The 13,140-nt window shown below is 48.6% G+C and overlaps 1 protein-coding gene across 1 annotated transcript in view; it reads right to left on the bottom strand.

Annotated features, from left to right (window-relative positions):
- Positions 1–11,881, bottom strand: part of LOC147114489 (acid-sensing ion channel 1C-like) — a 28,732-nt gene extending 16,851 nt beyond the window's left edge. The window contains exon 1 of the mRNA XM_085993925.1: positions 11,321–11,881. Coding sequence (XP_085850051.1) covers positions 11,321–11,881 — 561 coding nt within the window. The remainder of the gene's footprint in view (positions 1–11,320) is intronic.
- Between the last annotated feature and the right edge of the window lie 1,259 nt (positions 11,882–13,140).

Here is a 13,140-nt window from a genome sequence, read left to right as displayed (position 1 = left end):
GTCACTGTAAAATACTGGGGTACAGTACTGGTGAGTACAGGTCTGTCACTGTATAACACGGGTACAGTACTGGTAGGTACGGGTCTGTCACTGTAAAACACTTGGGTACAGTGCTGATGGGGACATGTCTGTGACTGTATCACACTCGGGTACAGTACTGGTGGGTACAGGTCTGTCACTGTATAACACTGGGGTACAGTACTGGTGGGTACAGGTCTGTCACTGTATAACACTGGGGTACAGAACTGGTGGGTGCAGGTCTGTCACTGTATAACGCTGGGGTACATTATTGGTGAGTACAGGTCTGTCACCGTATAACACTGGGGTACAGTACTGGTGGGTACAGGTCTATCACTAGCACAAGTACAGTACTGGTGGGTACAGGTCTATCACTAGCACAAGTACAGTACTGGTGGGTACAGGTCTGACATTGTATAGCACTGGGGTACTGTAATGGTGGGTACAGGTCTGTCACCATATAACACTGGGGTACAGTACTGGTGGGTACAGGTGTGTAACAGTAACACTGGGGTACAGTAACATAGAAACATAGAAGATAGGAGCAGGAGTAGGCCATTCGGCCCTTCTAGCCTGCTCCGCCATTCAATGAGATCATGGCTGATCATCCAAATTCAGTACCCTGTCCCTGCCTTCTCCCCATATCCCTTGATCCCTTTAGCCTCAAGAATTATATCCAACTCTTTCTTGAATATATTTAATGAACTGGCCTCCACTGCCCTCTGTGGCAGAGAATTCCATAGGTTCACCACTCTCTGGGTGAAGAAATTCCTCCTCATTTCAGTCCTACATGGCTTACCCCTTATCCTTAGACTGTGACTCCTGGTTCTGGACTCCCCGACCATCAGAAACATCCTTCCTGCATCTAGTCTGTCCAGACCTGACAGAATTTTATAGGTTTCGATGAGATCCCCTCTCAATCTTCTAAACTCCAGTGAGTATAAGCCCAATCGACACAATCTCTCCTCAGGCGTCATTCCTGCCATCCCAGGTGTCAGCCTGGTGAATCTTCGCTGCACTCCTTCCATGGCAAGAGCTGTTTACCTGTGTGATTCTAGTGAAGTACCTTTATTTAAGACTGCATACCTGCTTCTCGCCTTGTCTGTCTGCACTTGGGTCCAGAACCAGCCTCGCCCAGACAGCACGGCCCCGTGTCTACACGGCCCCGTGTCCCCCGCCCTAACAGTACAAACATAGGAGCTCAAGACAAGCTACCACATAGGCAAACAGCTCTTCAAGATAGGAACTCAAGACAAGCTACCATGAGGCAACCGGCTTGTCAAGACTGAGCGCAAGACAAGCTACCACAGGGCAACCGGCTTGTCAAGATAGGAACTCAAGACAAGTTACCGTGAGGCAACCAGCTTGTCAAGACTGAGCTCGAGACAAGCTACCACAGGGCAACTGGCTTGTCCAAACTGAGCACCTTATCAAGACTGAGCAACTTGTCAGCACCTTGTCAAGACCAAGAACAAAGGGAAAAACCACAGAACTTAAATACAAGCAAAACATAACACAGATAAACAGTTATAGACATAGGAGCTCAAGACAAGCAACCATTAAGGCAACCGGCTTGTCAAGGCAAGCTACCACAGGGCAACAGGCTTGCCGAGACTGAGCGCCTAGTCAAGACAGCGCACCTTGTCAAGACTAACTCCCTTGTCAGGACTGAGCCCAGAGGGAAGAAACCACAGAACTTAAATACAAGCAAAAACAGGTGAAACCAATGAACCTGATAAAAGGCAGTTAAGTAAACCAGTAACAATTTAGCAAAGGGAAACCAACCAGTGAAGGTGCCATCTAGGGGTTACTGAAGGAACTGACCGGCACCCTCACACCTGGGGATTTATTGGCCTTCAGTCCCATCAATTTTCCTAACACCATTTCCCTACAAATACTGATTTCTTTCAGTTCCACCCTTTCATCAGACCCTATGTTCCCCGGCATCTCTGGGAGGCTATTTGTGTCCTCCTTTGTGAAGACAGAACCAAACTATGAATTTAGTTGGTCTGCCATTTCTTTGTTTCCCATTATAAATTCCCCTGATTCTGACTGCAAGGGACCTATGCTTGACTTCACCAATCTTTTTCTCTTCCCATATCTATAAAAGCTTTTACAGTCAGTTTTTATGTTTCCTGATAGCTTACTCTCATATTCTATTTTCCCTTTCTTAATTAATCCCTTTGTCCTCCTTTGTTGAATCCTAAACTGCTCCCAATCCTCAGGATTATTGCTTTTTCTGGCCAATTTATATGTCCTCTCCTTGGATCTTATGCTATCCCTAATTTCCCTTGTTAGCCACGGTTGAGTCACCTTTTTTGTTTTATTTTTATGCCAAACTGGGATGAACAAATTCTGTAGCTCATCCATTCGGTCTTTGAATGTTTGCCATTGCCTATCCACCATCAACCCTTTGACTGCCATTCCCCAATCAATCCTACCCAACTCGCTCCTCAGACCATCGTAGTTTCCTTTATTTAAATTGAGGACACTTGTCTCTGAGTCAACTACTTCATTCTCCATCTTAATGAAGAATTCGATCATATTATGATCGCTCCGACCCAAGGGGCCTCGTACAACAAGATTGCTAATTAATCCTTTCTCGTTACATAATACCCAGTCTAAGATGGCCTGATCTCTGGTTGGTTCCTCAGCATATTGGTCCAGGAAACCATCCCGTAAACACTCCAGGTATTCCTCCTCCACAGTATTGTTACTAATTTGGTTGGCCCAATCTATATGTAGATTAAAGTCACCCATGATGACTACTGTGCCCTTATTGCACGCTTCTTTAATTTCCCTTTTAATGCCATCCCCAACCTCCGCCTTACTGTTTGGATGTCTATAAACCACTCCCACTAATGTTTTTTTCCCCTTAGTATTTCTCAATTCTACCCATACAGATTCCACATCATCAGAGCTAATATCCTTCATTACAATTGTATTAATCCCTTCTTTAACCAGTAATGCTACCCCACCTCCCTTTCCTTTTTGCCTATCTTTCCTGAATATTGAATACCCCTGGATGTTGAGTTCCCAGTCTTGGCCATCCTTGAGCCACGTTTCCGTAATCCCAACCAAATCATATTCGTTTACCTCTATTTGCGCAGCCAATTCGTCCACCTTATTACAAATGCTCCTCGCATTCTGGGGTACAGTACTGGTGGGTACAGGTCTGTCACTGTATAACACTCAGGTACAGTAATAGGGGATACAGGTTGGTCACTGTTTGAATGACTGCGTTTGTGTTTGTGTGCTTGAGTTTGTGCGAGTGTATATGTGTTTGAGTGTGAGTGTGTGTGTGAGTGTGAGTGTGTGAGTGTGAGTGTGAGTGTGAGTGTGTGTGTGTGTGTGTGTGTGAGTGTGTGTGTGAGTGCGTGTGTGAGTGTGAGTGTGCGAGTGTGTGAGTGTGTGAGTGTGTGAGTGTGAGTGTGTGTGTGTGTGTGAGTGTGTGTGAGTGTGAGATTGTGTGTGTATGTGAGTGTGTGTGTGTGAGTGTGTGTGTGTCTGTGAGTGTGTGTGTGTGAGTGAATGTGAGTGTGTGTTTGAGTGTGTGAGTGTGAGTGTGTGTGAGTGTGTGAGTGTGAGTGTGAGTGTGTGTGTGTGTGTGTGTGTGTGTGTGAGTGCGAGTGTGCGAGTGTGTGAGTGTGTGAGTGTGTGAGTGTGAGTGTGTGTGTGTGTGAGTGTAAGTGTATGTGTGTGTGTGAGTGTGTGTGTGTGAGTGTGTGTGTGTGTGAGTGTGTGTGTGTGTGAGTGTGAGTGTGTGTGTGTGAGTGTGTGTGTGTGTGAGTGTGTGTGTTTGAGTGTGAGTGTGAGTGTGTGTGTGAGTGTGAGTGTGTGTGTGAGTGTGAGTGTGTGTGTGAGTGTAACTGTGTGTGTGTGAGTGTGTGTGTGTGTGTGAGAGTGAGTGTGTGTGCGTGTGTGTGAGTGTGTGTGTGTGAGTGTGAGTGTGTGTGTGAGTGTGTGAGTGTGAGTTTGTGTGTGTGAGAGTGAGTGTGTGTGTGTGAGTGTGAGTGTGTGTGCGTGTGTGTATGTGTGTGAGAGTGTGTGTGAGTGTGTGTGTGTGAGTGTGAGTGTGTGTGCGTGTGTGTGAGTGTGTGTGAGTGTGAGTGTGTGTGTGAATGTGTGAGTGTGAGTTTGTGTGTGTGAGAGTGAGTTTGTGTGTGTGAGAGTGAGTGTGTGTGTGTGAGTGTGAGTTTGTGTGTGTTTATTGTAGCCAAATTTGCGGACGATACAAAGATAGGTGGGAAACATAAGAACATAAGAAATAGGAGAAGGAGTCGGTCATTTGGCCCCTCGAGCCTGCTCCACCATTCAATAAAATCATGGCTGATCTGATCTTGGCCTCAACTCCACTTCCCCGCCCACTCCCCATAACCCTCGACTCCCTTATCGTTCAAAAATCTGTCTATCTCCACCTTAAATATATTCAATGACTCCGCCCCCACAGCTCTCTGGGGAAGAGAATTCCAAAGATTCACGACCCTCTGAGAGAAGAAATTCCTCCTCATTTCCGATTTAAATGGGTGCCCCCTTATTCTGAAACTATGCCCCCTAGTTCTAGATTCCCCCACGAGGGGAAACATTCTCTCAGCATCTGCCCTGTCCAGCCCCCTCAGAATCTTATATGTTTCAATAAGATCCCCTCTCATTCTTCTAAACTCCAATGAGTATCGGCCCAACCTGCTCAACCTTTCTTCATAAGACAACCCCTTCATCTCCGGAATCAACCTCGTGAACCTTCTCTGAACTGCCTCCAATGCAAGTATATCCTTCCTTAAATAAAGAGACCAAAACTGTACGCAGTACTCCAGGTGTGGTCTCACCAACGCCCTGTACAGTTGTAACAGGACTTCCCTGCTTTTATACTTCATTCCCTTTGCAATAAAGGCCAACACTCCATTTGCCTTCCTAATTACTTGCTGTACCTGCATGCTAACCTTTTGTGTTTCATGTACAAGGACCCCCAGATCCCTCTGTACCTCAGCATTCTGTAGTCTCTCTCCATTTAAATAATAATTTGCTTTTTTATTTTTCCTACCAAAGTGGATAACCTCACATTTTCCCAGATTATACTCCATCTGCCAAATTCTTGCCCACTCACTGAACCTCTCTATATCCCTTTGCAGACTTTTTGTGTCCTCCTCACAATTTGCTTTCCCACCTATCTTTGTATCGTCAGCAAATTTGGCTACATTACACTCAGTCCCTTCATCCAAGTCATTAATATAGATTGTAAATAGTTGAGGCCCCAACACTGATCCCTGTGGCACCCCACTAGTTACAGATTGCCATCCTGAAAATGACCCATTTATCCCGACTCTCTGCTTTCTGTTAGTTAGCCAAGCCTCTATCCATGCTAGTAAATTTGTCAAACGCGATGTCCCTTTCATAAAACCATATTGACTCTGCTTGACTGTATTATGATTTTCTAAATGTCCTGCTATTACTTCCTTAATAATGGATCCAGCATTTTCCCAATGACAGCTGTTAGGCTAACTGGCCTATAGATTCCTGCTTTCTGTCTCCCTCCTTTCTTGAATAGGGGCGTTACATTTGCGGTTTTCCAGTCCGCTGGGACCTTTCCAGAATCCAGGGAATTTTGGTAGATTACAACCAATGCATCCACTATCTCTACAGCCACCTCTTTTAAGACTCTAGGATGCAGGCCATCGGGTCCAGGGGACTTGTCAGCCTTTAGTCTCATTAGTTTGCCTAGTACTTTTTCTCTAGTGATGGTGATTGTTTTAAGTTCCTCCCTCCCTATAGCCCCTTGATTATCTATTATTGGGATGCTTTTAGTGTCTTCTACCGTGAAGACAGATACAAAATATTTGATCAAAGTCTCCGCCATTTCCCTGTGTCCCATTATTAATTCCCCAGTCCCGTCCTCTAAGGGACCAATGTTTACTTTAGCTACTCTCTTCCCTTTTGTATACCTGTAGAAGCTCTTACTGTCTGTTTTTATACTTTTTGCTAGTTTACTCTCATAATCGATCTTCTCCCTCTTTATTATTTTTTTAGTCATCCTTTGCTGGTTTCTAAAAATTTCCAATTCCTCTGGCCTACCACTAATTTTCAAAACATTGTATGCCTTTTCTTTCAATTTAATACCATCCTTAACTTCCTTAGTTAGCCACGGATGGTGCATTCTTCTCATAGAGTCTTTCTTTCTCACTGGAATAAGCCTTTGCTGAGAGTTATGAAATATCTCCTTAAATGTCTGTCACTGCTTATCTACCATCTTACACTTTAATCTATTTCCCAGTCTATTTTAGCCAACTTCTGTCTGTAATTGCCTTTATTTAAGTTTAGGACACTAGCTTCAGGCACAGGTTTCTCACCCTCAAACTGAATATGAAATTCTATCATGTTATGATCACTCTTCCCTAGAGGATCCTTTACAATGAGATCATTAATTAATCCTGTCTCATTACACATTACTAGATCTAAAATAGCCTGCTCCCTGGTTGGTTCCACAACGTATTGTTCTAAAAAACCACCCCAAATACATTGTATGTACTCGTCCTCAAGGCCACCCTTGCCAATTTGATTTGTCCAATCTATATGATGATTAGAATCGCACATGATTATCGCAATATCTTTTTTACAAGCCCCGATTAAGCAAGTTGTGAGGAGGACATAAAAGAGTCTGCAAAGGGATATAGATAGGTTAAGTGAGTGGGCAAAAATTTGGCAGATGGAGTATAATGTGGGAAAATGTGAGGTTATCTACTTTGGTAGGAAGAATAGAAAAGAAAAATATTATTTAAATGGAGAAGGACTACAGAATGCCGCAGTACAGAGGGATCTGGGTGTCCTCGTACATGAAACACAAAAAGTTAGCATGCAGGTGCAGCAAGTAATTAGGAAGGCAAATGGAGTGTTGGCCTTTATTTCAAGGGGGTTGGAGTATTGAAGTAGGGAAGTCCTGCTACAACTGTACAGGGCGCTGGTGAGACCACACCTAGAGTACTGCGTACAGTTTTGGTCTCCTTATTTAAGGAGGAATATACTTGCATTTGAGGTAGTTCAGAGAAGGTTCACTGGGTTGATTCCTGGGATGGAAGGATTGTCTTATGGGGAAAGGTTGAGCAGGCTGGGCCTAAACTGTGGTGAACCTGTGGAATTCTCTACCACAGAAGGCAGTAGAGGCCAATTCATTAAATATATTCAAGAAGGAGTTGGATATATTTCTTAAGGCTAAAGGGATCAAGGGATATGGGGAGAAAGCAGGGACCGGGTACTGAATTTGGATGATCAGCCATGATCTCATTGAATGGCGGAGCAGGCTCGAGGGGCCGAATGGCCTACTCCTGCTCCTATCTTCTATGTTCCTATGTTTCTGTGTATATTCATTGGAGCTTAGAAGAATGAGAGGTGATCTTATTGAAACATATAAGATTCTGAGGGGGCTTGACAGGGTAGATGCAGGGAGGATGTTTCCCCTCGTGGGGGAATCTAGAACTAGGGGGCATAGTTTCAGAAGAAGGGGTCGCCCATTTAAGACGGAGATGAGGAGGAATTTCTTCTCTCAGAGGGTCGTGAATCTTTGGAATTCTCTACCCCAGAGAGCTGTGGAGGCGGAGTCAGTGAATATATTCAAGGCTGAGAGAGACAGACATTTGAGCAACAGGGGAGTCGAGGGTTATGGGGAGCAGACAGGAAAGTGGGGTTGAGGCCAAGATCAGATCAGCCATGATCTCATTAAATGGCGGAGCAGGCTCGAGGGGCCAAATCTCCACCATTCAATAAGATCATGGCTGACCTTCAACCTCAACTCTACTTTCCCGCCCGATCCCCATATCCCTTGATTCCCCTAGAGTCCGGAAATCAATCTAGCCCCTTCTTATCTCTGTAATCTCCTTCAGCTCCACAATCCCCCAGGAGATCTCTGCGCTCCTCTAATTCTGACCTCTTGAACATCGCTGATTATAATCGCTCCACCATTGGCGGCCATGCCTTCAGCTGCCTGGGCCCTGAGCTCTGGAATTCCCTCCCTAAACCTCTCCACTCCTCTACCTCCTTTAAGACGCTCCTTTAAACCAACCTCTTTGACCAAGCTTTTGGTCACCTGCCCTAAGTTCTCCTTATGTGGCTCGGTGTCAACATTTTATTTTGTCTTAAAATACTGCTGTGCAGCGCCTTGGGATGTTTTACTACATTAAAGGTGCTATATAAACACAAGTTGTTGTTGTTGTTGGAACTTCTGCCAATCACCTTAAATCTGTGCCCTCTGGTTCTCGACCCTTCCGCCAATGGGAACAGTTTCTCTCTATCTACTCTGTCCAGACCCCTCATGATTTTGAACACCTCGATCAAATCTCCTCTCAATCTTCTCTGCTCCAAGGAGAACAACCCCAGCTTCTCCAGTCTATCCACGTAACTGAAGTCCCTCATCCCTGGAACCATTCTTGTAAATCTTTTCTGCACCCTCTCTAAGGCCTTCACATCCCTCCTAAAGTGCGGTGCCCAGAATTGGACACAATACTCCAGTTGAGGCCGAACCAGTGTTTTATAAAGGTTCATCATAACTTCCTTGCTTTTGTACTCTATACCTCTATTTATGAAGCCCAGGATCCCGTAAGCTTTTTTAACCGCTTTCTCAACCTGCCCTGCCACCTTCAACGATTTGTGCACATATACCCCCAGGTCTCTCTGTTCATGCACCCCCTTCAGGATTGTACCATTTAGTTTATATTTCCTCTCCTCGTTCTACCAAAATGTATCACTTCTCATTTTCTGTGTTAAATTTCATCTGCCACGTGTCCGCCCATTTCACCAGCCTGTCTATGTCCTCTTGAAGTCTATCACTCTCCTCCTCACTGTTCACTATACTTCCAAGTTTAGTGTCATCTGCAAATTTTGAAATTGTGCCCTGTACACCCACGTCCAAGTCATTAATATATATCTAGAAATGCAGTGGTCCTAGAACCGACTCCTGGGGAACACCACTGTATACCTTCCTCCAGTCCGAAAAACAACCGTTCACCACTACTCTCTGTTTCCTGTCACTTAACCAATTCCGTATCCATGCTGCCACTGTCCTTTTTATTCCATGGGCTTCAACTTTGCTGGCCAACCTATTATGTGGCACTTTGTCGAACACCTTTTGAAAATCCATGTACACCACGTCAACCGCATTGCCCTCATCAACCCCCTCCACACTTGTCCAAGTGACTGTTCATTTTGAAACTCAGAAACCCAGGAGGGGTAGACCATAACCAGTCAAATACACAACAGATCGTAAAGTCTATGGACAGAGTCAGACTCGGCCCTCACACCGAGTGTGTCTATGATATGGACCCCCCCTCTCCCCGCACTGCATTCGCATGGGTGTGGTGAGAGTCGCAGGTGCTGTGAGATGCATGGCTGCTGTGCGATGCACGGGTGCTGTGTGATGCACAGGTGCAGTGCGATGCGCTGATGTGGTGCGATGCGCAGGTGCTGTGTGATGCCTGGCCACAAGTGCAGTGTGGTGCGCGGGTGCTGTGTGGTGAGAAGTGCAGTGTGGTGTGATGCACGGGTGCTGTGTGATGTGCGGGTGCGATAAGATGCGCGGTTGCAGTGAGATGCATGGGTGCTGTGAGATTTGCGGGTGCTGTGTGATGCGCAGGTGCAGTGTGATGCGCTGATGTGGTGCGATGCGCGGGTGCTGTGTGATGCCTGGGCGCAGGTGCAGTGTGGTGCGCGGGTGCTGTGTGGTGAGATGTGCAGTGCGGTGCGATTCATAGGTGCTGTGTGATGCGCGGGTGCGGTAAGATGCGCGGTTGCGGTGAGATGCATGGGTGCTGTGAGATGCGCGGGTGCTGTGTGAAGCATGGGTGCTGTGTGATGCGCGGGTGCGGTGTGATGTGCAGGTGCAGTATGGTGAGATGTGTGGGTGCGGTGTGATGTGCGGGTGCAGTGAAGTCAGATACGCAGTTGCGGTGTGATGCGCGGGTGCAGTATGGTGAGATGCATGGGTGTGGTGAGATGCGCGGGTGCAGTGCAGTGAGATGCGCGGGTGCAGTATGGTGAGATGCATGGGTGCGGGGAGATGCACAGGTGTGGTGAGATGCGCGGGTGCTGCATGGGTGCAGTGCGGTTAGATGCGTGGGTGTAGTACGGTGAGATGCGCGGGTGCGGTGAGATACATGGGTGCTGCATGATGCACGGGTACGGTTTGATGCGCTGGTGCAGTACGATGAGATGCATGGGTACTGTGTGATGCGTGGGTGTGGAGAGATGTGTGGTTGCTGTGTGATGCACGGGCGCAGTATGGTGAGATGCATGGGTGCTGTGAGATGCACGGGTGCTGCGTGATGCGCAGGTGCAGTGCAGTGAGATGCGCGGGTGTGGTATGATGCGTGGGTGCAGTATGGTGTGATGCACGGGCGCTGTGCAATGCACGGGCACAGTACGGTGAGATGCAAGGGTGTGATGAGATGCGCGGGTGCTGTTTGATGCGCAGGTGCAGTGAGATGCGCGGGTGAGGTGAGATGTGCGGCTGCAGTACAGTCAAATGCATGGGTGCGGTGTGATGCGTGGGTGCAGTACGGTGAGATGCACGGGTGCGGTGAGATGCGTTGGTGCTGTTTGATGCGCGGGTGAGGTGAGATGCGCGGCTGCAGTACCGTGAGATGCGCGGATGCGGTAAGATGCGCGGGTATGGTGTGATGCGTGGGTCCAGTACGGTGAGATGCGCGGGTACGGTGTGATGCGTGGGTGCAGTACGGTGAGATGCACAGGTGCAGTGTGATGCACGGGTGTTGTGTGATGCGTGGGTGCAGTATGGTGAGATGTGCAGGTGAGGTGTGATGCGTGGGAGCAGTGCAATGCGCGGGTGCAGTGTGATGCGCGGGTGCAGTATGATGAGATGCACGGGTGTGGTTAGATGCATGGGTGCGGTGTGATGCGCGGGTGCAGTGCGGTGAGATGCGCGGGTGCAGTACGGTGAGATGCGCAGTTGCGGTGTGATGCGCGGGTGCAGTGCGGTGAGATGCGCGGGTGCAGTGCAGTGAGATGCGCGAGTGCGGTTTGATGCGTGGCTGTAATACGGTGAAATGCGTGGGTGCAGTGTGATGCGTGTTTGCAGTACGGTGAGATGCATGGGTGCGGTGAGATGCACGGGCGCTGTGTGATGCGTGGGCGCGGTGAGATGCACGGGTGCGGTGTGATGCATGGGTGCAGTACAGTGAGATGCGCGGGTGCTGTTTGATGTGCGGGTGCAGTACAGTGAGATGCGCGGGTGCAGTGTGATGCGTGGGTGCAGTATGGTGAGATGCACGGGTGCTGTGTGATGCGCGGGTGTGGTACTCACGGTGGTGAAGTTGAGGTGAGTACAGTTGTCTCCCCGATACGTGCACATTAGCAGCATGTCGTGGATGGTGTGGCCCGTGCGGTTGTAGAAGTCGGACATGTTGAAGGGTTTGGGCTTGAAGTGGCGGAAGTTGGCGAGTCTCTTTAGCGTGGCCAGCGTCTCGGGATCGGCCAGCGCAGGCCGGGTGATCTCGTAGCGCTCGTTGAGCAAGGACAGCAACTCGCCCACATGGTACAGGTCGTTCTGGGTGATCTGCGAGAAGCGGAACTCGTTGAGGTTGCAGATGGTGACGGCAGGGAAGGTCAGGTTGCCCGCTGACACCTCGTCCAGCTTGGTGACATGCGGGTACTCAAAGTAATACGCTACGCGCTCCACGCACACCAGCGAGAGCAGGCTGAAGGAGCCGAGGAAGGACAACATCCACAGCAGGCGGCGGAAGCTCATGGGCCCGTAGGCAAAGATATGGCTGATCCCGTGCAGGGTGGACCTGTTGGCAAAGGACTCGAGGTTGGATGGGCGGGCGCTGTCACTGCTGCTCTCCGAACCCCCCTTCAGATCCATGGCCAGCACAGGCAGCTTGCAGACAGCCGATAGCAAAGGAATCAAAAGGTTGGTTGTCTCTGTCTGGCAGTGAAAGACTATCGATACTGCGGGTCCCGGGAATTGCCTTTTTTCCACTCTCTATATTTCTCTTTCTTCCTTCAGTCCCCTCCGCTGTCTCTGTACAGTCTCCTCTGTAATCCACTGCATGAACAGACCCAGCTCCTCACCGCACACACACACACGCACATACACACACTCACACACTCGCACAGAGAGAGAGGCTCCAAAATAAGGAGCCTAACGAAAGAGTGAATAAATCAGGCAATGTTCAGCTCCCCGTGAGCTGCCTCTTAACCGGCTGCAGGAGGAACATCCTCGATATCACAGGCAGTGTATCCAAGGCGATCGGCAGAAGATAACGGTGTCTGGGGGACACATTCCAGAGCTCTCTCACACTCACCCGGGCTCAGTCTCTCACCTCAGCCTCTCCCCTTCCTCCTCCCTCCACTCTTTAGTAATCCAGAGATGTTCATTATGTCGACGTGCTCCTGTCGGCAGTTCCCATTGTTCCACAGGCAGTGTGCTCGCAGGGAGAGTGCAGGAAGGGGAGCCGAGCAAGCAAGCCCTCCGGGCTGGGCTGGGATTGCAGAGACAGGCAGCGGCAGCTGTGGCACAGAGCAGAGCCGTCACCTGCACTGGCCGTTCAATGGATCAAAGATCCACAGGATAAGTGTCGAGGCTGTTAGTTCAAAGCTGAGCCTTGTGCAGGGACACAAACACACTAACACACACTCACACTGACACACACACACACTGACACACACACACTCACACTAACACACACTCACACTGACACACACTGACACACTGACACACTCACACTCACACTGACACACACACTGACACACTCACACACTGACACACTGACACACACTCACACACACACACACACACACTGACACACTCACACACTGACACACACACACTGACACACTCACACTAACACACACTCACACTGACACACTCACACTGACACACACTCACACTAACACACACTCACGCTGACACACTCACACTAACACACACTCACACTGACACACACACACACTGACACACTCACACTAACACACACTCACACTGACACACACACACACTGACACACTCACACTGACACACACTCACACTGACACACACTCACACTAACACACACACACACTAACACACACGCACACTGACACACACACACTGACACACTCACACTAACACACACTCACACT

Source organism: Somniosus microcephalus, chromosome 7 (assembly GCF_052327205.1).
Source record: "Somniosus microcephalus isolate GS21.2 chromosome 7, FLI_Smic_1.0, whole genome shotgun sequence".
Taxonomy (NCBI): Eukaryota; Metazoa; Chordata; class Chondrichthyes; order Squaliformes; family Somniosidae; genus Somniosus; species Somniosus microcephalus.
This window is presented reverse-complemented; position numbering and strand designations above follow the sequence as displayed.